The sequence below is a fragment of the Populus nigra genome, chromosome 2, assembly GCF_951802175.1.
Source record: "Populus nigra chromosome 2, ddPopNigr1.1, whole genome shotgun sequence".
NCBI lineage: Eukaryota > Viridiplantae > Streptophyta > Magnoliopsida > Malpighiales > Salicaceae > Populus > Populus nigra.
In genome coordinates, this window is record NC_084853.1 from 45,323,459 (window position 1) to 45,349,923 (window position 26,465).

Here is a 26,465-nt window from a genome sequence, read left to right on the forward strand (position 1 = left end):
TTTGGTGATCCAATCATCATTTCGACAACTTGAAGGAGACGTTTGCTAGCTTTTGCTTTTTTCAGGATGGCTTTCTTTCATTATTTGTGGGTTTAGTTGGCATAACAAAAATGATTTATTAATAAGTTTAAATTTTTTAAAGTTAATGAGAAATTTACCAAGAGAGATCATGAATACTAAATCAGCGTTAATCTGAGACGGGGTAAGGTATTTTAAAATGTTCTTTAATATTTTAATATAATAAATAGTAAGTTTAAATGCATTCCATTAAATAAAAAAATTTTATGGTCTATAATTAGACCCACACTATCTTGTGCTATTAATTAATTTTAATTAGAAGAAAAAATAAGGATGGTGAGATTCGAACTCGTGACCATTTAGTTATCAAAACTGTGATATTATATCAAAGAACTATCTTAATTTACAAGTTTAAACTGTTTTATAAAACTCCAAAACATGATTTATATTATTCTCTATTATTTTTAATCTCTACTTTTTATAATATTTATTAAATCCAAACTAGCCTTTTGATTCAATCTAGGACCCGATTAATTTGTCCATAGCTCGGGTTGAGTGTCCAATAAAAATCAACTTTAAAATTAATTCAATTTAATAATCTAATCATCCTATGATCCAATTAAAATCCAGTTTGGTGTGTGTATATATATATAAAACTAGATTTTAACTTAAAAAGTTAAATTGATTTCATTTTATTTAACTGAAATATACCCGCTCAACCAATAATACACAGCCCTGAACAGGCCGATTTTCATTACTATGCTTCCTACTCTCGAAATATATTGATATGATTGGACAGATTAAACTTGATGAAAATAATGTATTGTATTTTTTTTCAAAAAAAAAAAAAAGCGAAGTAGTTTGGGTGGGATCAATTCGAACAGATATATTGATATGATTGGACAGATTAAATTGCATCTAATCAATTATAGCCTTGAGCCAGTTGATTCCTTACAATATATACAAACAAATGGCTTGTTGTCTGAGTGTACCCAACTTTCCTTTTCCAATTCTCCACGAATGCATATATTCCTAGTACAATAAGGGGCACTGGCAAGTTAGTTTAGTTGATAAAATCATTTGATATAATGATAAATTAATAATAGTGGATCGATTTTTTATGGAAATTCCATAAGCTGGATACAACTATTCTCATGAGCTTCTAAATTAATGAGCAAAAAGGAGAAATTTCTTGTGCAATTACCAGTCTTAAACTCATGTATTAATATTTAAAAATTCTGACAAAAATAAAACATGAAAGATACAAGCTGTGCATACGCAGAAAGCAATTTGTTCGTTAGTATTACATCAAATGTATCTGCAATCAAGGCACTGTGTATGGTCCCAAAGAATAGTTGAAAGCTAATGTATGTATATATTGTGTTAATGTTGTGTGTGAAAGGACTATAATGCTCCTACCAGTACATATAATGATGATGATCATGACAATAAAAATCATGCAAAACTTAGCATCAGTGCCATAATCAGAGTGACCCACCACTGAGATAATCTGATTCTGATTAAATCAGCAGCCTTGTTTGTTGAAATATCGGACTCTAACAAGGACCCAAGTGTGAAATTAGGGTTGGATCCATAAAGAGCTTGCACTCCTTGTATATCATCAACGCTCAAATCCAACTTCTTTTTTCTAGGTTTCAAACTAGGGTACATGACAGCCTTTTCATCAGAAGAGTGGCCCAATCCTAACAGATGACCAATCTCATGGACAGCCACTGATTCCAAATGAACAGCGACCTTTGACTTCTCCAAATCAAAATCAATGGCCCATGTTTCCCTTGCATCAAGATGAAATCTCCCGCTTTCAGGTGAGAATGAATGAGCCAAAACTCCTAAAACCCCATCGAATGGTTCTCCATCGCCATGATCTCCACTATAAAACCCTATTTTAATATCGGCGAAAGCATAATCATCAGTCTCCACAAAACTCACTGGTATAACTGAACCCCATTTTGCAAAAGCACCTTTAAACACTTCTTCGATATCTGACAAACTCAAAGAGACGTTGATCAAATTCTCTTTAGAAAACGAGTACGTCAAAGTCATTGGTATGGAACGCGTCCACCGAGGTTTTCCAGGAAAATAAAAGTAATGTCTAGATGCGTGCAGTTTGTGAAACATTGTATCATCAGGCACGCCACACCTTGGTGCCATGATTTGATTTAGCGTATCGAGATCGAGCTTACCAGTAGTCTGAAGGCCGAGTTTAGCTTGATATCGAACAATCGCTGTTTCGAACCGGTCATCGAATATATCTGTTATGCTCTTCAAATCTTGTGATGGGAGATAGCCAAAATGATGGAAGTATCTTTTGAGCTCCGACATTCCATTGACATGACTGCCTTTGCCCGCATTGACGAAGCTCCCAAAATTCTGCCATGTGTAGTTGGAATCTTTGACCGTTACAACTTCTGCTGCCGGCGTGGTGGTTAATGTAGGTGTTGGCCTAGCGGCAGAGCATGGTGTCTTGTAGTGGAGAAAGAGGATAGAGAAAATGTAATATAGAAGCATGGTAAGGTGATCAATTGATGTTGTGGATTTCGGATATTGCAGGTAAGGAGGGAAGCTTTAATGGAAAGGAAGGGGGCGAGATTGGTAAATTAATTATGGCATGGGCGTTGGGTTTTGTTGATGATTAAGAGGTTGAAATATACTATAGGAACATAATTAGAGTAAGACTTGTGATAGAGAATTGAAATAATGTGAAGTCGGAAAGGAACCAGCTTTCATATTAATTTCAATGACTTGATGTTAATTAGCAAACAACATTCAGTGTCGTTTCATGTTACGTACTAATTAAGACATCTGACCATATATTTATGATTTTACTTGTATCCTTTTCTAAAGTTCACGTTGGGATAGAGATTAAAGAGGGGATAAATATCAGCGCCAAGTTCTTCATTGGGAATCAGAATTACAAGAACATGCATGATCAACTGTTATCTACTTTGTTGGTGTACAAGTAGGACCAGATTTGTTCACCTAGCAATATCGATATCATCACGCTATCGCTTCTAAAGGCTAATTAATTCACTTGGAAGATTTCTTGAGCTTTAGTTTTGTATGTTCATGATCAAATGACCACCCTAGAACATTCACGTATTGCAGTCTACTTAATACTGCTTGGTACTTTGAGTTCATCATTTTTGCATGACCTTTGTGGAGATTTTTGAAACGCGGTTGAAATCATGTTTTTTTTTTAATTAATTTTTTTATATATTTTTATATTGTTTTGACATGTTGATTTCAAAAATAATTTTTAAAAAATAAAAAATATATTATTTTGATATATTTCTAAGCAAAAAAATATATTCTCAAACACCTTTTTAAAAAGAAAAGTTTGGTTCAATGATAAAAATCAATCAAGACCCCTCTATTATGCAAATTTAGTCCAATCAAATCTTATGCTTTATATTATTGGATCAAATAAAATTCTTAATTTAATTCAAATTAAAGATAATTTAAGGTGAAATTAGAACTCAAATTAATCATTTTTAATTAAAAGTAGAGGGATTGATTTAATCCGATTAAAGTAAAAAATCCGAATGATCAAATGCAAGAGATGAAGGTAACATGTGTTGTGGTTTTTTTTCAGCCATGTGACTCAATGGTACTTGTACATGTTACTACAAATTAAGGACTTGAAATTAAGACAAGTTTAAGAAAGTAAGTAAACTACTTGTGATAGACAAATGCCTAAAAAAAAAACAAAAAACATGTGGCAGAATCACGTATTATTTCTTGAATATCAAAAGAAAGTAGGGAATTGGCGTGTGTGTTTCTATTAGGACATTTGGATGCTAGCTAGAAGATAAAAGTCCATGTTTCAGGTCTAACTAACTCTCTTCGAGTTGGGTTGATGCCTCAAGGCTAACAATTTGAAGCAACTAGTCGTCAGTGGTCGTTAGAGTGCATGATTGTTGCTGTTGTTAGGGGCCTCTGTCAGCCTCTCTCTGTCAGGCGTGTGGATGACTCAACATCCAAACTCTGAGGAAGTCACCAACAGCGCTAGCTAGCTACTGCATGTTTCTTTGAAGCATTAATTGGACGTGCATAAGACTCAATCTTCAATCCCTTTTAGCCCGCACCCGTCCCAGATTGGGTACGGTTTCTCGGAGACAAATTCGATGGGATCCGAATCGAATTTCTCAACTTATCCTTGGCTTAGTAGTCCTTTTCGTTCTTTTTTTTTTTTTGGTCAAGAATGCTATCTAGCAATATTTTTCAAATGAAAATATGAAATCATTTTATTTTATTTCGGGGAACCAGTATTCAAAACTATTAATTTGTGTAGCCAATTAGTGAACTTTTATGAAAAAGTAAAATGGATGCTAACTAAATTGGTGAGAGAGAAATAAGAAAGAGAAACCGGAGAGAAAAATGACATTTTTTCCGTCCAAAAAGCAATAAGAATTTGAAGAAATTTTAGAATACAAACTATAAATATTTACCTGTATAAGGAGGAGAAAGAAACATGAGAAAGAATGAAAAAGATATTTTTAAGTTTACGTAAAACATATATTTAAAGATTGTTAAGTATTATAATAACGATTGCTTTTTAAAGTGTTTTTTTCATAAAAATATATTAAAATAATTATTTTTTTATTTTTTAAAATTTATTTTTAATATCTATACATCAAAATAATTTAAAAATATTATAAAATATAATGTGAAGGAAAAAAAATTCAAATTCTTACATAAAAAAATTAATTAATTTCTTATTTTTCCTTAAAAACCAAACAAGCCCATCAAGCCTAATCTAGAACCAACTTCCGCAACTTTAAGAAATAGTTCAGGAGAATCTACTGGGCTTGGCCCTTTTTCTTTGCAAGTGTTCGTTTTTAAGATAGCTTTGAAGTTTAAAGCTTATCATCATCCATTATTACTAAGTCCTGCAGTAAGATTCCAGACAGGAATGTAGAGCAAACAAATTACGTGCTTAAAACCAGAACCAAATAGCAAATAGTAAGTTCGTTTACATTTTATATTACTTTTTCTGAGCAATAAACACAAAGATGCTTGAGCAGAACACATGCTACAGGAGGGAGTGGCAGGAAAAAACAGAACAGTAGATTCAATTTATTAACCAAAAGAAGATAGCAAGTGAATTGACCACGTTGTTGGCCTCACGTAGATGTTGACGAAGGAATCTTCAGTAAACACAGCCACTAGAGATTCAGTGGAATTGCAGGTAGACTATAACAGGTGATTGATAAGTAGGACCGTGTGATAAAGAGTATCAGCTGCTAATACTCTCTCACATAGTTGTTGGTATGAACTGGCACTAATATCCACACCTTAAAATCAAAATCCAGAGTAATAATCTGATTCTAAAACTTGCTTTTTCGGAAATAAATATCGACACTGCTTTCTCTTGCGAAACAGTAAAGGGGCACCAAACCGAGGGAGGGACCTCCTCATTGCCTTACGGATGCCCTTCGTGGAATGCATGAATGCAGCATAGAAACGGAACTGCATCATTGCAAACACGGAGACGGGAAAAAACGCGGCAATTGAAATCAAACCTGCTGTCAATTGTTTCCCTGATTGAACGATGAGCAAAATGGTGGCAGCGAAAGCAAGCATGGTCGCCATCACGGAGAAGAAGAGTAAAGTGAATCCAAAAGTCAGTTTTCGAGGGATCGAGTAACGAAAATCTTCGTAATCAAAAGAAGAAGTGAGGATAGAGAGGAACATCACAACTGAGGTCAAGGAGCTTGCTAAGGCGATAACATCCATGATGGTGAAAAACAAAAAAAAGTTTTTGTGGAGGAAAATTGGGATGCCCTTATCATTTGAACCACCAGGTACAGTGTAGGCAGCAGCAAAGACAATGGTGGCAATAAGAACAGCTACAGCTGAGCATGACTGAGAAGTTTCCTTGGCCCATTGTTTTGCGGCCAGGAGTTGGTCTTTGTGCATATCTTTGAAGAGCTCCTCTGCAGTCATTTTCTGCTCAGAGTCGCGGAGCTTGGCATAATAAGAAGGGATGAGCTTCTCGACACGCTGCATACAGAAGGAGAACATGACAGCAAACTCCTCAAAATGAAAAGTTACACGAAATTGGGATTCAATTATAAATCACCTAGGATAATTCCAATTTATCTTGGTAGGTTAAAATAATATAATACAATGATCTAAAGATACTGTACGAAAGGGGCTTACTGTGAACCATTTTAACTCTTCGTGTAATTGTGGTGCAGGACCATGCGTGCTTCCTACAGAGTAATGCTTGTTGTCTGCTACTTGGTGCAACAACGTGTAGCCATCTTTGCCAATTCCATAGCTCATCCTGTTCGATATTATCCGGTTACTCTTTATAAGATGGAAAATATCCTTGCGTCTGTACTTTATAGCTACATGCAATATGTTCTTCCCTTCTTTGTCAAGAAGATCAAGCAAATGAGGCTTCTCTATGAGCATTTCATAAACAACCTCTAGTATTCCTGTTTTTGTTGCTGTAAGCAAAGGATGCGAAGGATCAGAGACAGGGGATCCAGTGCTAGCTCCATACAGGCCCTGTACAGCAATATCTTGATCCCACGAAACATCACTCTTTATTAGCATTTTTGCCAGTCGCAAGGCAAATTTATGCTTCCTCTTATTTTCCCAGATTCTTTCCACCATCGGCCACCCTATTCATTAGACAAGAGAGAAAGATGAGAGGTGATCAGCATTTTGAGTTTGGTTGGGATTTCGGGTGGGGAGAAATACCTTTGAAGGAGAATCTGCAGATTGATTCGTTGATCCATTCTAACACTGCAAATGAACAGCCAATAGTAGTCAAATATACGAAGGAATGAAATACCAGACTAGATATATTCTGATTAGTTATATTCTTCCCAGTTGCATTTCCAAGGGAAGACTTCATTCTACCAATAATGTTACTGTAGCTTAAATTCTTCAATCATTAGATAGTCCATAAGAGGTTAAACTAGGTTTGCTTTTCCTGTACCTCCGTGGACATGGTAGCTAAATCGACTTTTCATATTCCTCCTTCGGCCACTCTCCATAGCTTCCCAAACTCTTGATGTATCTTCATTGATGGCCCCATCACACTCATCTTCAGCCGGAAGACCTTTAAAATACTCGCATGCAAGTCAATCAAATCTTCACAAGGTTTAAAATAAGAAGAAAAATTTGGAGTTTTAAAATATCGATGACACTGGTGACAGCCTGGAATTTTAACATTAAAAGAAATTCAGGTAAAACACCTTGCTTCCAGGAAAAATATACTGTTAAATAAATGTCCAATAATATTATCTAACAGCAAATAACCCCTAAAAGCATTAGATTCATGTTTTTCTAAAAAATTAAAACAAGCAGGCATTTATTTTAGAGCATACACATGTAAAGGAATTGGCTGAATATACTCATAGAGTGTCCACTCTTGAAAGCAGAAGGTATCTCGGTCAATAAACCAAGACAAGTTTTCCCCCCGCTGTCTGTCAACTTGCTAAGTGATTTATCAAGTTTTAACAGCAGCACAGCAGTTTCTGCAATGAAAAGCAAAATTATTTTTATTTTTTTTTGTGATTTTTAACATGAATATATCTTAGCATTTAATTTGAAACAGAGAAGAGAGGAGACCAAAATTCTCCCCTAGGACTGCAACATGAAGAATAGATTGTCCATCATTCCTTTGGCGATGAACTAATAAAAGCTCATCATTGACTATTTGTGCAGGTTGACGAGCCAAATACTTGACTATTTCAGTCTGACCAAACGCAGCAGCTCTAAACAATGGGGTCTCGCCTTGCTTGTTTTTCATCAACATTATATCTGTTTTCTCATTTTCTGATTCTCCCACAAGGATTTTCTTTGATTCCTCCACCAAGAGCTTTACTGCCTCAGAGTTTCCTCTGCTGACAGCTAAATGAAGTGGTGTGTGTCCATAAACATTTGTAATACTAATGGGATGTTTATGATCCTGGGACGTAGGCGCATCCTGTGCGTAATCAAGAAGACACTTGAGCAATTTCTCATCTTTACTGTAGACAGCCATATGAAATGCAGTATCTTCGGTGAATGACATTGGAGTCAACAGGCGATCTTTATGTTTCTCATAGAATTTAGCCAGGCTCTTCCAGTCTTCCTCCAAGGTTGCGATGTAGGCTGGCTTCATTTCTGATGGAGTTCCCATCTTGCTCTCTCTGTCGAATTGGTTTTCTGCCTGAATTCTTACCAGAGGAAACAGTTATTGTTGTGTGGTCCCGCACCATGTGATGGGGGGACCACCACATTAATTAAGGAGGCAGCTGGCTGCCTCCTTGGTTTTAAATTAAATGAAACGGTTACTGTAGAGCAGCAGAAAAATTTAACAAGAAAGGAGAAGAAAACCGAGAGAAAAATAGAAGAAGAGGCAGCAGAGCAGCCTGCGTTCTTTCTTTGATTTCCAGGTCGTTCACCGTTGGATCGGGCTGAGATTTTGACAGCAGCTTCTAGACACATTCCTCTTCATTCTGGACGGTTGGATCGAAGATTGGTGGTGTGGAAGCTGGCCGTTTTGACAGAAAACGGGGCTGTCAGTTTTGTGAGTTTTTCTCAAATAATTCTCCTTTAATCTTGTTGCAATCCGAGAATAAGTAGTTCTTGATGATATATATGTTGTATCCCTTAGTTAAATCTGAGGAAGAACAGTTGTGAACCCATTATTTGTGATAGTGGAAGTTTTTAGGTGGACTCCGGTCCCGTGGTTTTTCCCGCATCGGGTTTTCCACGTAAAAATCTTGGTGTTAATTTGTGTGATTATTTGCATTATATTTGATCATTGTTTGAATCTGTTTTTTACTGCACAAAGAGGGAAAAAGGATTGGGACTTGTGAATTGTGAATGTATTCCGCTTAATTGATCCGGTTAGTTGTCCCGAGTTTTCCCAACAAAGTGGTATCAGAGCATTTGGTTGTGTAGATTGAGTTCTTGTGCAGTTAAAATGGAAAAGGAAGATTCGGGCATGATAAAGCTCACTTCCTCAAATTATTTTCTGTGGAAAACAATGATGGAGGATCACTTATACTGCAATGATTTGGCTTTGCCGATTGAATGTAAAGGAATAAAGCCTGATGACATGGATGATGCAAAATGGAATGGACTAAATAGAAAGGCTACCGCTAATGTTAGAAAATGGGTATCTTCTAAGTCCATTAATCATATTTCTCAAGAACATGATTGCTATAAAGTTTGGAAGATGTTGGAAGAAACATTTGCCAAGGAGAGTGCACAAAACAAGGTTTTTGTAATTAGAGACCTTGTGAATTTGAAGTATAGAGATGGTGAAGATGCTTCAGTGCATATAAATGTATTCCAAGGGTTCTTAAATCAGCTGTCATTGATGAACCTTGAGTTAGCCGATGAAATGCAAGCATTAATCCTATTGAGTTCATTGCCGGATAGTTGGGAGACTTTGGTAGTGTCACTTAGCAATTCTACTCCGAATGGAAAGCTCACTTTGAAAACAGTGAAGGATTGTATCCTCAATGAAGAGAAGAGGAGGAAAGGGACAAGCACTTCCGAGTTTCATGCACTTGTTACAGAAAGTCGAGGGAGAAGTCAAAGCAGGTTCTCTCACGGCAAGCAAGATGGAGAATCCAGCAATAGAAAAGGCAAATGGAAGCCAAGAGGAAGATCTCAGTCAAGGAAGGGTTTTAAGTGTTATTACTGTGACAAGCCTGGACATATGCAAAAAGATTGCAGAAAGTATAAAAGAGATAAAAAGGGTAGAGATGAAGACAAGAATGAAGAGAATGGTACAGCTGCAGTTGTATCTGATGGTGATGTTGCCATTGTGTGTGATGATGGCTGTGTTAATCTTGCATGTCAAGATACCACCTGGGTTGCAGATTCAGCAGCTTCTTACCATGTTACACCTCGACGTGATTTCTACACATCCTACACTGCTGGTGACTTTGGTCAAGTTAGGATGGGAAATCAAGGGATGGCCAGTGTTGTGGGCATTGGAGACATTTGGTTGGAAACCAATACTGGGTGCAAGTTGCTACTCAAAGATGTTAGGCATGTGCCTGATATGCGCCTACATTTGATCTCTACTGGTACTCTTGATGAAGAAGGCTATCACAGTTACTTTGGAGATGGTAAATGGAAGCTCTCCAAAAATTCCCTAATTGTTGCTAAAGGGAAGAAGATGGGTCTCTACATGTCACAAGCCAAGGTGATCAAAGGGGAGGTAAATGCAATTGAAGATTGCTCTACTGATTTATGGCATAAGCGGCTTGGACATTTGAGTGAGAAAGGCCTTGGAATCCTTGCCAAGAAGAATTACCTTCCTTTAAAAGGTATGAACTTGAACACATGTACTCATTGTTTAGTTGGTAAACAACATAGAGTTGCATTTCAAAGATCACCTTCACATAGAAGGTCACATGTTCTTGATTTAGTTCATACTGATGTTTGCTCAATGATTGATAAGTCTCTTGGAGGTGCATTGTACTTTGTTAGTTTTATTGATGATCACTCCAGGAAGATTTGGGCCACTTGTTTGAAATCCAAAGATCAGGTGTTTGATGTCTTTAAGGATTTCCATGCCAGAGTTGAAAGAGAAATTGGTAGAAAGCTGAAATGTGTTCGAGCAGATAATGGTGGTGAATACAGGGGTCCTTTTGAGAAGTACTGCAGGGAACATGGCATCAAGTTAGAGAAGACAGTTCCTAAGACTCCACAGCAGAATGGAGTGGTTGAGAGAATGAACAGAACAATTGTTGAAAGAATTAGATGTATGCTCTCTCATGCAAAGCTGCCTAAGTCCTTTTGGGGCGAGGCAATGAAGACTGCAGTTGCCATGATCAACCTTTCTCCATCAGTTCCTCTTGAGTTTGATGTTCCAGATAGAGTTTGGAAAGGAAAGGATGTTTCCTATGCACACTTGAGAGTGTTTGGATGCAGAGCATTTGTACATGTTCCAAGGGATGAAAGGTCTAAGCTTGATAGCAAGACAAAGCAGTGTATTTTCTTGGGCTCTGAAGATGATGAGTTTGGTTATAGGTTATGGGATCCAAAGGAGAAGAAAATTGTGAGAAGCAGAGATGTTATCTTCTTTGAAGATCAAACCATTGAAGACTTTGAACTGAAGGAGAAAACAGAGTCTACTACTTTTATTCCATCTAATTCAAATCCAGCACCTACTCCACAGTTATCTTTGATGCCTGCTAATCATGGGGGAGACTTGCAAAATGATGAAAATGATGGTTTTCTTAATGAGCCATTAGTTGGTGATCCTGAATCAGCTAATGATGATATTGATGTTACTCCTGAACAGGTTATGCAGGAAGCTCCAGATGAGCCACAATTGAGGAGGTCAACTAGACCTCGCCAACCTTCCACCAAATACTCTCCTCATGAGTATGTGCTGGTTACTGACGGGGGAGAGCCAGAATGCTTTGATGAAGCTATGTCACATGAGAAGAAAAGTGAGTGGTTGAAAGCAATGCAAGAAGAGATGAAATCCTTGCATGAAAATCATACCTTTGAGTTAGTGAAGCTTCCTAAAGGTAAGAGAGCGCTCAAGAACAAATGGGTGTTCAGGTTGAAAATTGATGAACATTGCTCACAAGCAAGGTACAAGGCAAGATTGGTTGTGAAAGGTTTCGGTCAGAAGAAGGGTATTGATTTTGAAGAAATCTTTTCACCAGTGGTCAAGATGTCTTCAATCCGAGTTGTGCTTGGCTTAGCTGCTAGTTTGAATCTTGAAGTTGAGCAACTTGATGTGAAAACTGCCTTTCTCCATGGTGATTTAGATGAGGAGATCTACATGGAACAACCTGAAGGGTTTGAAGCAAAAGGTAAAGAGCAGCTAGTTTGCAAGTTGAAAAAGAGCTTATATGGGTTAAAGCAAGCTCCAAGACAATGGTACAAGAAGTTTGATTCTTTCATGGTGGATCATGGTTATGACAGGACCACTTCTGATCATTGTGTATTTATGAAAAGGTTTCCAGATGGAAACTTTATTATTCTCCTGTTGTATGTGGATGATATGTTGATTGTTGGCCATGATGCTAAGAAGATTCAGATGTTGAAGGAAGAGTTAAGCAAGTCTTTTGCAATGAAAGACTTAGGACCGGCAAAACAGATTCTTGGCATGAAGATCACACGTGACAGGAAGAAGGAGAAACTTTGGCTATCTCAGGAGAGATATGTCCAAAAGGTACTTGAGAGATTCAACATGAGCAACTCCAAACCGGTTTGTTCTCCACTTGCAAGCCACTTTAAATTAAGTTCTAAGCAGTGTCCTTCAAGTGATGAAGAAAGAGATGAAATGGAAAAGGTTCCTTATGCATCCGCAGTTGGTAGCTTGATGTATGCCATGGTTTGCACAAGGCCGGATATAGCTCATGCAGTTGGTGTGGTTAGTCGGTTCCTCTCCAATCCTGGTAAAGAACACTGGTCAGCAGTGAAATGGATACTCAGGTATCTCAAAGGTACTTCTAGTTTCAGCTTATGTTTTGGTAATGATAAACCTGTGTTGGATGGATACACAGATGCAGATATGGCTGGTGATGTTGATTCTAGAAAGTCCACATCAGGATACTTGATGAAGTTTGCAGGGGGAGCAGTCTCATGGCAATCAAGGTTGCAAAAATGTGTGGCATTATCCACTACAGAGGCTGAATATATTGCTCTTACTGAAGGGGGCAAAGAGTTGTTATGGATGAAGAAGTTCTTACATGAACTTGGCCTAGTTCAAGAGAACTTTGTGTTGCACTGTGATAGTCAAAGTGCAATCCATCTCAGTAAGCATCCTACTTTTCACTCTCGGTCAAAGCACATTGAAGTTAGATATCAATGGATTCGAGATGCTATGGAGATGAAGTCATTTGTTGTTGAGAAGATCCATACTGATGACAACGTGTCAGATATGATGACCAAACCTCTACCGAGAGAGAAGTTTGAGTTTTGTAGAAGGGAAGCAGGCTTATCAGAGCCTCCTAAATTGAAGCTTACATGTTGATCGCCAATATGGCGAATTCCTCACATGGTGCGTGAGGGGGAGATTTGTTGTGTGGTCCCGCACCATGTGATGGGGGGACCACCACATTAATTAAGGAGGCAGCTGGCTGCCTCCTTGGTTTTAAATTAAATGAAACGGTTACTGTAGAGCAGCAGAAAAATTTAACAAGAAAGGAGAAGAAAACCGAGAGAAAAATAGAAGAAGAGGCAGCAGAGCAGCCTGCGTTCTTTCTTTGATTTCCAGGTCGTTCACCGTTGGATCGGGCTGAGATTTTGACAGAAGCTTCTAGACACATTCCTCTTCATTCTGGACGGTTGGATCGAAGATTGGTGGTGTGGAAGCTGGCCGTTTTGACAGAAAACGGGGCTGTCAGTTTTGTGAGTTTTTCTCAAATAATTCTCCTTTAATCTTGTTGCAATCCGAGAATAAGTAGTTCTTGATGATATATATGTTGTATCCCTTAGTTAAATCTGAGGAAGAACAGTTGTGAACCCATTATTTGTGATAGTGGAAGTTTTTAGGTGGACTCCGGTCCCGTGGTTTTTCCCGCATCGGGTTTTCCACGTAAAAATCTTGGTGTTAATTTGTGTGATTATTTGCATTATATTTGATCATTGTTTGAATCTGTTTTTTACTGCACAAAGAGGGAAAAAGGATTGGGACTTGTGAATTGTGAATGTATTCCGCTTAATTGATCCGGTTAGTTGTCCCGAGTTTTCCCAACAGTTATGAAACCATATTAATTAATCCAAAAAGAAAAGGAAGAAAAGAACCTAACAATGCATAGATATTCTACAGGTATTCCAGTGAATTACATCTATGCACTGACTCGGAAGTTACAAATTCAGTGTGGGAAAATTCAAATATCCTAACATCAAATTCATAGAATAAATGAATAATTAACCAACAAATGGCAAGGGAACAAGAGCCAGCGCAGACAAACCGTTTTGCTAGTTTATGCTATTGAATGACACCGAATTTCAGAAAAAATAGACTGGTCTCCTTTAAAGCCAAGTAAAAACGGTGTCCCAACGCACTCAATAAATAAAGAACAAAAGAAGGGCATCTGCACTTCGCATGCTTAGCTTGTAGAGCTACAACACCATTAAAATCTTCAGTTAAAAGTTAGGATTGTTATGTTAAGCAATGCTCTATGATGTAAGCTCCAAATCATCATCGGATCTTCCTCTTTCCTTTATTTATTCCTGCTAGATAATGTGATGAACACGATCATTTAAAGACGAGTGTGATGCTTTGCTTGTTAATTATGTTTTGTATCCCATGGAGATTATGCTCTTCCTTCCATGTCCATTCCTCACCGTGGCTATTCAACCATTGGCAGGAGTAAAGCACAACGTGTAAAACGACCATCTGGAGCAAGAGGAAGTCAAGAAAGAAACATATAGAATCGAATTTTGTACCAAATATGAGTGGGACTAAAACAAGCGTCTGATCCCCCCCCTCTAAAATGCACATTTTGGGCCTGAAAATGGGCCTGAAAATGGGAAAGCATCTATGGGGCAGGCTGGGCTTTCAAATTTAGCATGCCTGGAAAGGATCGGCGGTTATTTCAGTCCTGGATTTAAAAGAATAAAAAAAATGGATCAGGGAAGGAACCACAATTCAACCAATAATTTAGGTTTAAAATTTAATTGTTTTTTAAAGTATTTTTTAATTAAAAATATACTATAATAATATTTTTTAAAAAATTATTTTTAAAATCAAAAAATTAAAATATCTGAAAAACAACAAAATTAATAAATTTTAAATTGAAAAAAAACCCTCCTAACCCAATCCTATCTTTTGTTTTTTTAGGCATGTGGATGACTCAATATCCAAACTCCGAGGAAGTCACCAACAGCGCTAGCTAGCTACTGCATGTTTCTTTGAAGCATTAATTGGACGTGCATAAGACTCAATGTTCAATCCCTTTTAGCTCGCACCAGTCCCAGAATGGGCACAGTTTCTCGGAGACAAATTCGATGGGATCCGAATCGAATTTCTCAATTTATCCTTAGCTCAGGAGTCCTTTTCGTTCTATTTTTTTGGTCAAGAATGCTATCTAGCAATATTTTTCAAATGAAAATATGAAATTATTTTATTTTATTTCGGGGAATCAGCATTCAAAACTATTAATTTTTATAACCAATTAGTGAACTTTTATGAAAAAGAAAAATGGATGCTAACTAAATTGGGATGAGAAAGAAACAAGAAAGAGAAACCAGAGAGAAAAATGGCATTTCTTTTGTTAAATAAGCAATAAGAATTTGAAGAAATTTTAGAACATGAACTACAAATATTTACTTGTATAAGGAGGAGAATGAGACGTGAGAGAGAATGAAAAAGATATTTTTAAGTTTATGCAAAACATATATTCAGAGCCTGTATTGTATTGTGATAATGATTGTTTTTCAAAATAATTTTTATTTGAAAATATATTAAAATAATATTTTTTTTATTGTTTGAAATTTATTTTCACATCCGCACATCAAATTTTTACATAAATAAAATTAATTTATTTCTTATTTTTTTTCAAAAACCAAACAAGCCCATCAAGCCTAATCTAGAACCAACTTCCACAACTTCTTCAAGAAATAGTTCAGGAGAATCTACTGGGCTTGGCCCTTTTTCTTTGCAAGTGTTCGTTTTTAAGATAGCTTTGAAGTTTAAAGCTTATCATCATCCATTATTACTAAGTCCTGCAGTAAGATTCCTGACAGGAATGTAGAGCAAACAAATTATTGCTGGACCAATAATTCTGGGTTACCTAGCTAGACGTGTTTAACACCAGAACCAAATAGCAAATAGTAAGTTCTTTTACATTTTATTTTATTTTTTCTGAGCAATAAACACAAAGATGCTTAAGCAGAACAGATGCTACAGGAGGGATTAGCAGAAAGAAACAGAACAGTAGATTCAATTTATTAACCAAAAGAAGTGCTTGCATAGCAAGTGAATTGACCACGTTGATGGCCTCACGTCAGATGTTGACGAAGGAATCTTCAGTAAGCACAGCCACTAGAGATTCAGTGGAATTGCAGGTAGACTATAACAGGAGATTGATAAGTAGGACCGTGTGATAAAGAGTATCAGCAGCTAATACTGTGAGAAAAGGGAAAAAGAATATTTGCCTGAATGAATTCATTGAATCAGAGAACGTAACTTTATACAAGAGTTGTTTCCTATAATTGTGCTAAGCTATTCTGGAAATCTATACTGCAGTAGGAAAAGAAATATTTTACAGCATATAATTACATATTTGTTTCCTTAACACTCCCCCTCAGTTGGAGAGTGAATATCGAGAACTCCCGACTTGCGAATCATGGTAGAGAAATTTTCCTTGCCCAATGGTTTAGTGAATACATCCGCAAGTTGATTTGTCGAAGTGACAAATTTGGTCACAATCGAACCATCCTGTATTTTGTCTCAAATAAAGTGGCAATCCATTTCTATGTGTCTAGTTCCTTCATGTAAAACAGGATTGGATGCTATATGTAAGGCTGTTTTGTTATCACAATGTAGCAATGCTGGTTTCGGATGCAATATTCGTAAATTTTTCAACAATGAACGTAACCAAGATAACTCACAGCATGTACCGGCCATGGCCCTATATTCGGCTTCTGCTGAGGAGAGTGACATTGTTTTCTGCCTTTTTGTTCGCCAAGAAATAAGTGAAGATCCCAAAAAAACACAATAGCCCGTAGTTGATCTACAAGTCATTGGACAACCAGCCCAGTCCGAATCACAAAAGGCTCGCAAAGACAAATCATTTTGAGAAGGGAAAAACAAACCCTGTCCTGGAGCATTTTTCAAATAACGCAACACACGCAAGGTAGCTTCCATATGTGGTCTACGTGGTGCATGCATGAATCGACTTAATACATGTACAGAGTACATGATATCCGGCCGAGTAATAGTCAAATAAATTAGGCGTCTCACAAGTCGCCTATATTGGGATGGATCTCTGAGCAATTCGCCTACATCTGAGAGTTTTGTGTTTTGCTCCATGGGAAAGTTCACAGGTTTAGCACCTAAAATTCCACCATCCTTCAGAATTTCCGAAGTGTATTTTCTCTGTGAGATAGAAATACCTCTCTTTGATCAAGAGACCTCAATACCTAGAAAATATTTCAAAGCACCCAAATCTCTAATTTGGAAACGATTATGCAAAAATTGCTCCAGAGTTGATATAACCTTGAGATCATTACCTGTAATAAGAATATCATCAATGTATATCAACAAAGCGGTAAAGGACTTGCCATTTCGACATATGAGCAACGAGTAGTCTGCTTTGGACTGAACATATCTAGCATTTTGAATAACTGTAGAGAATTTGGCAAACCATTGACGGGAAGCTTGCTTTAAACCATACAACGACTTGTTAAGGTGACATACCAAGTTCTCCCCCTGTCGTTGAAGACCAGGAGGCGGACACATCTAAATTTCTTCATGGAGATCACCATGAAGGAAAGCGTTGTTTACATCGAGTTGGTGAAGGGACCAATCTTGGGCAGCTGCCAGAGCTAATAAATAACGGACAGTAAACATTTTAGCAGTGGGAGAAAAAGTGTCATGATAATCGATATCTTCCAGCTGTGTATAACCCTTGGCCACCAAACGAGCCTTATAACGCTCTATGATGCCATCCGAGCGACGTTTGATTTTATAAACCCAGCGACATCCAATCAGTTATTTTCCAGGAGGGAGAGGAGTGAGAGACCAAGTGTGGTTGGCTGCTAAAGCTGCCAATTCAGATTGCATCGCGACTTGCCATTGTGAATGGGAAGCGGCTTCTGTATATGAGTGGGGCTCAACATCTTGACTGATGGTAGCAACAAAAGAATGATGTTGTGGTGAGTAATGATGGTAAGAGATAAAGTTACAAAGAGGATACCGCGTACCTGTTGTGGAACCAGACGATGGTTTGGGAGATGTCATGTTGTTGCAGACATAATCACGTAAAGCACAAGGAGGACTATGATGTCGTTGAGAACGACGTAAGGGCTGCACTGGAGTGATAGAAGAAGGGGGTTGAACAAGGCTGGCAGGATTGGGTGGAGCAAAGGTGGAAGTGGCTGGAGGCAAAAACGTGGAAGGTGAATTTGGCAGGGTCAAGTTGAAAGGGGTGATAGAATGGACAGATTCTGATGGTGTGGTGGAGATGGTGGGGAATGTGTCAGAAAGAGGAGGGTCAGAAATAAAACGAGGGAGGACAGGTACAGTAGGTGGAGGAATGGATGAAGGGGACTCAAAAGGGAAAATATGTTCATGAAAAACAATATCACGGCTAGGGAAAATTTTATGAGTGGTAAGGTCATAGAGTTTGTAAGCTTTTTGGCCGATCGGGTAACCAAGGAAAACACAACATGTAGCTCTAGGAGCGAATTTATGAGAGACATGCACAACAGTAACATATTCAAGACATCCAAAAACCTTAAGATGGGAATAAGAGGGAACCTAGCCATAAAGTCGTTCAAAAGGAGTTTGCTGGGAAAGAAGTGTTGTAGGCAAACGATTAATCAAATGGACAGCGGTAAGAACACATTCTGCCCAAAAACGCAAAGGAAGATGGGCTTGAAAACGAAGGGCACGGGCCGACTCAAGGATATGACGATGTTTGCGTTCGACAACCCCATTTTGTTGGGGTGTATAAATGCAAGAGTGTTGATAAATTGTGCCATTTTGTAAAAAAAAATCACGCATAGAAAAGAATTCCCCCCATTATCGACTCAAATTTTGGTGATGAAAGTATTAAATTGGGTTTTGACAAAAGAGAAAAAATTTGTAAGTAAATGTTGTGTTTCATTTTTGTGTTGCATAAAGAATACCCATGTGAATCGAGAATAATCATCCACAACTGTCAAAAAATACTTTGCACCAGAAAGAGAAGGAATTGTATAGGGGCCCCAAATATGACAATGTATTAACTCAAAAGGTCTAGCAGATGAAAGTGAACTAGTAGAAAAGGGAAGTCGGCATTGCTTGGAAAATGCACAAACTTCACAAGCATTTTTGAATTTGAAAAGGAAATGGAGTAAATTTTTGCCATAAAATCTAATCTAGAGGAAGATAGATGCCCTAATCGGCGATGCCATAAGTCGGTGGAGGAGACAACATGAGAACAAGATGGTCAGCTGGTAATGGCAGCAGAGGATTTGATTGTAGGTCTCGGTATGGTTGATGCCAATGCAGTTAGGAAATAAAGTCTGCCTCGTTGTTTACCCAAACCAATCATCGTCTTCGTCGTCAAGTCTTGTAAAATACACTAATAAGGAAAAAAGGTTATGGAACAATTAAGACCTTTTGTAACTTTACTCACAGACATCAAATCCACCTTAAAAGATGGCATACCAAGCACATTTTTAAGAAAAATAACAGAGTTCAAAGGTAAAGTTCCAGTAGATGTTATTGGGGCCTGTTCTCCACTTGGCATAATAACTGGCGGTAAAGCAATGTTTTGACGACTGTTAATAAGCAAATTCAAAGAAGAGGTAATATGATCAGTTGCACCACTATCGAGGACCAATCGATTGAGGCGCAATGATGTTTGTGACAAACTTGAAGAAGTACCAGCAGCATTGGCCTTAGGATTAGAGGATTGATTCATCCCTTTATTGTTCATAATAGATAATATCTATTGAAATTGTATATCAGAGAGTCCATTCATCACAGACTACATTTCCTGTAGTGTTGGTCCTTCCTTAACATGATTGGCTGAAGACTGAGAGGAATTTTCAAATTGAGAACAACTGCCTCTGCGATTGAATCAAGTTGATTTATGTTTTGGATGACCTGGTGGGTACCCATGCAACTTCCAACATGTGTCTCGTACATGATGATCATTATCACAGTATGAGCAGTGCAATGACTTGCGGTTAGAGGATTTGGAGTGGGAAGAACCATGTCCTGGTCGACAACCAAGGCTGTGGGTTCATTTCTTTGAACTGACATGGCTGCAGTTTCAGTTGTCTCACGTGTGTCGCATAAGCTGCGCTGCTTTTCTTTTTGAACAATGGAAGAGTAAGCCTGGCGAACATCAGGTAACGGATTCATCAATAAGATTTGCCCTCTCATTGCTTTGTAAGATTCATTTAGACCCATGAGAAATTGCATCAACTGGCGTCGTTTATGATCTACCCCACAAGAGCAAACAGTTTCGTTATAGGAACCTAGTTCATCCCATAATCCTTTCAGCTTCGTATAGTAGGCTGCAACAGTCATCTGAGCTTGGGAAAGACAAGCGATATCTCTCTCAATCTGAAAAATACGAGGGGCATTACTCTGAGAAAAACGATCCTGAAGGTCTTCCCAAATCTCCTGGGCTATAGTTGAATAGATCACACTATCTGCAAGATCTGGTGTGATTGAATTAAGGATCCATGATAGAATCATATCGTTGCACTTTCTCCATGAAGCATGAGCATCTGGTTGGCTCTTAACAGACGACATTGCTATTGTACCATCTATAAAACCCAATTTAGATTTGGCATTTAAAGAGATGGTCATGGATCGGCACCAAGTTGAATAATTATCGCCATTGAGAGGCTTGGAAACAAGTACCAATCCTGGATGGTCAGAATGGTAGAGGAAAAAGGGATCGAAGGCATTGTTCCTACTTCTTTTGAAGATTGCTCACTCTCCATGATGATGAGTAGCGGCAAAGCAAAAGAGAATTGAGACGACAAAAATACAGAGCTAGGGTATGTCAACCTTGCTCTGATACCCTTTGAGAAAAGGGAAAAAGAATATTTGCCTGAATGAATTCATTGAATCAGAGAACGTAACTTTATACAAGAGTTGTTTCCTATAATTGTGCTAAGCTATTCTGGAAATCTATACTGCAATAGGAAATCTATACTGCAATAGGAAAAGAAATATTTTACAGCACATAATCACATATTTGTTTCCTTAACAAATACTCTCTCACATAGTTGTTGGTATGAACTGGCACTAATATCCCCACCTTAAAATCAAAATCCAGAGTAATAATCTGATTTTGAAACTTCCTTTTTCTGAAATAAATCTCTACGCTGCTTTCTATTGCGAAACAGTAAAGGGGCACCAAACCAAGGGAGGGACCTACTGATTGTCGTACGGATGCATTTCGTGGAATGCATGAATGCAGCATATAAACGGAACTGCATCAATGCGAACACGGAGACGGGAAAAAATGCGGCAATTGAAATCAAACTTGCTGTCAATTGTTTCTCTGATTGAACGATGAGCAAAATGGTGGCAGCGAAAGCAAGCATGGTCGCCATCACGGAGAAGAAGAGTAAAGTGAATCCCAAAGTCAGTTTTCGAGGGATGGAGTTACGAAAATCTTCGTAATCAAAAAGAGAAGTGAGGATAGAGAGGAACATCACAACTGGGGTCAAGGAGCTTGCTAAGGCGATAACATCCATGATGGTGAAAAACAAGAAAAAGTTTTTGTGGAGGAAAATTGGGATGCCCTTATCATTTGAACCACCAGGTACAGTGTAGGCAGCAGCAAAGACAATGGTGGCAACAAGAACAGCTACAGCTGAGCATGACTGAGAAGTTTCCTTGACCCATTGTTGTGCGTCCCGGAGTTGCTCTTTGTGCATATCATTGAAGAGCTCCTCTGCAGTCTTTTTCTGCTTAGAGTCGCGGAGCTTGGCATAATAAGAAGGGATGACCTTCTCGACACGCTGCATAAAAAAGAAGAACATGACAACAAACTCCTCAAAATGAAAAGTTATACGAAATTAGGATTCAATTCTAAATCACCTAGGATGATTCCAATTTACTTTGGTAGGTTAAAATAATATAAACTTTTTCTGATACAATGATCTAAAGATACTGGTATGAAAGGGGCTTACCGAGAACCATATTAACTCTTCGTGTAATTGTAGTGCAGGACCATGCGTGCTACCTACAGAGTAATACTTGTTGTCTGCTACTTGATGCAACAATGTGTAGCCATCTTTGTCAATTCCATAGCTCATCCTATTCGATATTATCCCGTTACTCTTTATAAGATTGAAAATATCCTTGCGTCTGAACATTATAGCTACATGCAATATGTTCTTCCCTTCTTTGTCAAGAAGATCAACAGATGGGGGATGCTCTATGAGCATTTCATAAACAACCTCTAGTATTCCTGTTTTTGTTGCTGTAAGCAAAGGATGCGAAGGACCAGAGACAGGGGATCCAAAGCTAGCTCCATACAGGCCCTGTACAGCAATATCTTGATCCCACGAAACATCACTCTTTATTAGCATTTTTGCCAGTTGCAAGGCAGATTTATGCTTCCTCTTATTTTCCCAGATTCTTTCCACCATCGGCCACCCTATTCATTAGACAAGAGAGAAAGATGGGAGGTGAGCATTTTGAGTTTAGTTGGGATTTCGGGTGTGGAGAAATACCTTTGAAGGAGAATCTGCAGATTGATCCGTTGATCCATTCTAACACTGCAAATGAACAGCCAATAGTAGTTAAATAAACAAAGGAATGAAATACCAGACTAGATATATTCTGATTAGTTATATTCTTCCCAGTTGCATTCCCTTGGGAAGACTTCATTCTACCAATAATGTTACTGTAGCTTAAATTCTTCAATCATTAGATAGTCCATCAAATCCTCACAAGGTTTAAAATAAGAAGAAAATTTTGGAGTTCTAAAATATCGATGACTCTAGTGACAGCCTTAAATTTTAACATTAAAAGAAATTCTGGCAAAACACCTTGCTTCCAGGAAAAATATACTGTTAAATAAATGTCCAATAATATTAATATCTAACAGCAAATAACCCCTAAAAGCATGAGATTCATGTTTTTCTAAAACATTAAAACAAGCAGGCATTTAGTTTAGAACATACACATGTAAAGGTCTCGGGTGAATATACTCATAGAGTGTCCGCTCTTGAAAGCAGAAGGTATCTCGGCCAATAAACCAAGACTAGTTTTCCCCTCGCTGTCTTTCAACTCGCTAAGTGATCTGTCTAGTCTTAACAGCAGCAAAGCAGTTTCTGTAATGAAAAGCAAAATTATTTTTATTTTTTTTTTGTGATTTTTGACATGAATATATCTTAGCATTTAATTTGAAACAGAGATGAGAAGAGACCAAAATTTTCCCCTAGGACCGCAACATGAAGAATAGAATGTCCATCTTTCCTTTGGCGATGAACTAATAAAAGCTCATCATTGACAATGTGTGCAGGTTGTTTGGCCAAATACTCGACTATTTCAGTCTGACCAAATGCAGCAGCTCTAAACAATGGGGTCTCGCCGAACTTGTTTTTCATCAACTTTACATTTTCTGATTCACCCACAGGGATTTTCTTTGATTCTTTCACCAAGAGCTTTACTGCCTCAAAGTTTCCCCTGCTGGCTGCTAAATGAAGTGGTGTGTTTCGATAAACATTTTTAATACTAATGGGATGCTCATGATCCAGGGACGGGCAAATGCTGTGCGTAATCAAGTAGAACCCTTGAGCAATTTCTCATCTTTACAGTAGACAGCGAAGTGAAGTGCAGTATCTTTTGAGTTTGCCAATGGAGTCAACAGGCGATCTTTATGTTTCTCATAGAATTCAGCCAGGCTCTTCCAGTCTTCCTCCAAGGTTGCGATGTAGACTGACTTCATGTTTGAATCAGTTCCCATCTAGCTCTCTCTGTCGAATTGGTTTTCTCCTGAATTCTTACCAGAGGAAACAGTTATGGAACCATATTAATTAATCCAAAAAGAATAAGAAGAAAAGCACCTAATAATGCATAGATATTCTACAGGTATTCCAGTGAATTACATCTATGCACTGACTCGGAAGTTACAAATTCAGTGTGGGAAAATTCAAATATCCTAACATCAAATTCATAGAATAAATGAAGAATTAACCAACAAATGGCAAGGGAACAAGAGCAAGCGCATACAAACCTTTTTGCTAGTTTATGTTGTTGAATGACATTGAATTTCAGAAAAAGTAGACTGGTCTCCTTTAAAGCCAAGTAAAAAGGTTGTCCCAACGCCCTCAATAAATAAAGAACAAAAGAAGGGCATCTGCACTTCGCATGCTTAGCTTGTAGAGCTACAACACTAATAAAATATTCAGTTAAAAGTTAGAATGATTATGTTAAGCAATGCTCTATGATGTAAGCTCCAAATCATCATCGGATCTTCCTCTTTCCTTTATTTATTCCTGCTAGATAATGTGATGAACACGATCATTTAAAGACGATTACGATGCTTTGCTTCTTAATTATGTTTTGTATCCCATGGAGATTATGCTCTTCCTTCCATGTCCATTCCTCACCGCGGCTATTGAACCATTGGCAGGAGTAAAGCACAACGTGTAAAACGACCATCTGGAGCACGAGGAAGTCAAGAAAGAAACAGATAGAATCGAATCTTGTACCAAATATGAGTGAACTAAAACAAGCATCAGATCCCCACCACCACCACCACCACCACCCATGAGGCATAATCACCAAAACCAGTGTTTTTCCACCATTCACCCTCTACTCTAAAATGCACATTTTAGGCCTGAAAATGGGAAAGCATCTTTTAGCATGCCTGGAAAGGAGGCCACACCAGTCCCAGATTGGGTACAGTTTCTTGGAGACAAATTCGATGGGATCCGAATTGAATTTCTCAATTTATCCTTAGCTTAGTAGTCCTTCTCGTTCTATTTTTTTTGGTCAAGAATGCTATCTGGCAATTATTTTCAAATGAAAATATAAAAAAAAGCCTGAAATTATTTTATTTTATTTCGGGAAACCAGTATTCAAAACTATTTGTATGGGCAATTAGTGAACTTTTACGAAAAAGAAAAATGGATGCTAACTAAATTAGTTCGATAAAAAAAAATTGAAGTTTGGAAGGGAGGAATTTAAAAGGGAAAATATTTTCACTTAAAAATTTAAAAAGTTCTATTTTTTTGAAGTTATAATTACCAACATTTACAAAATTATAAAAGATATAGACAAAGGTTGAGAGAGAAATGAGAAAGAAAAATCACATTTAGTCCAGTCAAAAACAGCATTAAGAATTTGGAACTGAAATAGATGATCCGATCAAAAAATGACGAGGGACTGGGCCAGGGTCTGAAGTGGTTCGTTTATTTCTTATTTTTTTTCCCAAAAATTGAACCACCTTCCGCTAGTGTTCGTTTTTACGATAGCTTTAGAGTTTAAAGCATGTCATCCTCCATTATTACGTAGTTCTGCAGTAAAATTCTTGACAGGATAGAGCAAATAAATTATAGTTGAAATAATAATTCTTGTTTATCTAATTAAACGTGCTTAACACCAAAACCAAATAACAATTAGGTAGCATTCCTGTTTCGGAATAACAAGTGAATTGGTCTTTCAACTCGTCAAGTGAGTTATCCAGTTTTAACAGCAGCACAGCAGTTTCCGCAATGAAAAGCAAAATTATTATTAATTTTTTTTTTGTGATTTTTAGCATGAATATATCTTAGCATTTAATTTGAAACAGAGAAGAGAGGAGACCAAAATGTTCTCCTAGGACGGCAACATAAAGAATAGATTGGTAATCATCCCTTCGGCGATGATCTAATAAAAGCTCATCATTGCCTATCAGTCTGACCAAATTCAGCAGCTCTAAACAATGGGGCCTCGCAGTACTTGTTTTTCATCAACATTCTGTCTTTTTTCTCATTTTCTGATTCTCCCACAAGGATTTTCTTTGATTCGTCCACCAAGAGCTTTACTGCCTCAAAGTTTCCTCTGCTGGCTGCTAAATGAAGTGGTGTGTTTCCATAAACATTTGTAATATTAATGGGATGCTCATGATCCAGGGACGTAGGCAAATACTGTGCGGAATCAAGCAGATCCTGGAGCAATATCTCATCTTCACTGTAGACAGCCATATAAAATGCAGTATCTTTGGAGACTGGCATTGGAGTCAACAGGCTATTTTTATGTTTCTCATAGAATTCAGTCAGGCTCTTCCAGTCTTCCCTCTGATGGGGATTTCTCACCTACGGACCGGTGGTATTCATGATCATTGTTCAATGAAGACTTAGCACACTGACACAATATTTAATATGGTTCGGGTAAATCGCCTACATCTATGGGAGTAGTCTATATTATTAGAGTTAGAAAAAGAATACAACACATGGAGGAGGATCACATCCACTCAACTCTCATCTTACATTGCTGCATAGGGCAACAGCTGTATACGGCATTAGGGTTGCTGCTGACAGCCTTTCTTTCTTTCTCTCTTCTTCTCTCTTTTGTAACTCTACTACTAGACTCTTTCTCTTTTTGTGCTACACTCTTGGTGTCTATTTATAGGCTTCAATGACAGCTCTTTCTACACTTATCAACAATGATGGCTACTGTTTGTTAATGGTTGATGTCATCACCCAATTTTGGGTGATTCCCCAAAATTCACTTTTCTTTCAAAATAAAAAAAATCAAAAAATAAAATAAAGGCTGGTAACGTGGAGAAAGCAGACTGGGAAATCAAGCTGTAATTTTTGGA

At 37.7% G+C, this 26,465-nt stretch overlaps 4 protein-coding genes across 4 annotated transcripts; all 4 read right to left on the reverse strand.

Moving 5' to 3' along the window:
- Nucleotides 1–878: 878 nt before the first annotated feature.
- Nucleotides 879–2,674, reverse strand: LOC133682156 (metalloendoproteinase 4-MMP-like). Its single transcript, XM_062105421.1, has 2 exons — nt 1,517–2,674; nt 879–1,050 (listed from the first exon to the last, which is right to left on the reverse strand). The coding sequence occupies exons 1-2, from the start codon at nt 2,545–2,547 to the stop codon at nt 945–947; spliced, it is 1,137 nt and encodes a 378-aa protein (XP_061961405.1). The 5' UTR covers nt 2,548–2,674; the 3' UTR covers nt 879–944.
- A 2,419-nt stretch (nt 2,675–5,093) lies between these two features.
- LOC133681480 (ankyrin repeat-containing protein ITN1-like) lies at nt 5,094–6,795 on the reverse strand. Its single transcript, XM_062104529.1, has 2 exons — nt 6,751–6,795; nt 5,094–6,671 (listed from the first exon to the last, which is right to left on the reverse strand). Exon 2 carries the CDS (start codon nt 6,061–6,063, stop codon nt 5,341–5,343), a length of 723 nt encoding a protein of 240 aa, XP_061960513.1. The 5' UTR covers nt 6,064–6,671; nt 6,751–6,795; the 3' UTR covers nt 5,094–5,340.
- Nucleotides 6,151–8,179, reverse strand: LOC133683018 (uncharacterized). The gene is made up of 3 exons (XM_062106537.1): nt 7,627–8,179; nt 6,992–7,114; nt 6,151–6,671 (listed from the first exon to the last, which is right to left on the reverse strand). Exons 1-3 carry the CDS (start codon nt 8,177–8,179, stop codon nt 6,151–6,153), a joined length of 1,197 nt encoding a protein of 398 aa, XP_061962521.1.
- Nucleotides 8,180–20,892: 12,713 nt separating this feature from the next.
- LOC133682314 (ankyrin repeat-containing protein ITN1-like) lies at nt 20,893–24,037 on the reverse strand. The gene is made up of 6 exons (XM_062105598.1): nt 23,895–24,037; nt 23,085–23,653; nt 22,840–22,989; nt 22,387–22,431; nt 21,841–22,310; nt 20,893–21,669 (listed from the first exon to the last, which is right to left on the reverse strand). Exons 2-6 carry the CDS (start codon nt 23,263–23,265, stop codon nt 20,968–20,970), a joined length of 1,548 nt encoding a protein of 515 aa, XP_061961582.1. The 5' UTR covers nt 23,266–23,653; nt 23,895–24,037; the 3' UTR covers nt 20,893–20,967.
- Between the last annotated feature and the right edge of the window lie 2,428 nt (nt 24,038–26,465).

Bases quoted from the DNA above. Each gene is read 5' to 3' on its own strand.
- LOC133682314 (XM_062105598.1), bottom strand. From the start codon at position 23,265: ATGAAAAACAAGTTCGGCGAGACCCCATTGTTTAGAGCTGCTGCATTT. The intron at 22,990-23,084 runs GTCTCTTCTCAT...TTTTCATTACAG, and splicing joins GGTCCTAGGGGAAAATTTTG to AAACTGCTTTGCTGCTGTTA. The intron at 22,432-22,839 runs GTATGTTCTAAA...GTTCATTTGCAG, and splicing joins CACCCGAGACCTTTACATGT to TGTTAGAATGGATCAACGGA.
- LOC133683018 (XM_062106537.1), bottom strand. From the start codon at position 8,179: ATGGGAACTCCATCAGAAATGAAGCCAGCCTACATCGCAACCTTGGAG. The intron at 7,115-7,626 runs GTCTCCTCTCTT...AGTATTTTAAAG, and splicing joins AGTCCTAGGGGAGAATTTTG to GTCTTCCGGCTGAAGATGAG. The intron at 6,672-6,991 runs GTACAGGAAAAG...TCTAATGAATAG, and splicing joins TAGCTACCATGTCCACGGAG to GGTGGCCGATGGTGGAAAGA.
- LOC133681480 (XM_062104529.1), bottom strand. From the start codon at position 6,063: ATGTTCTCCTTCTGTATGCAGCGTGTCGAGAAGCTCATCCCTTCTTAT.
- LOC133682156 (XM_062105421.1), bottom strand. From the start codon at position 2,547: ATGCTTCTATATTACATTTTCTCTATCCTCTTTCTCCACTACAAGACA. The intron at 1,051-1,516 runs GTGGGTCACTCT...TTATTGTACTAG, and splicing joins AGAATCAGATTATCTCAGTG to GAATATATGCATTCGTGGAG.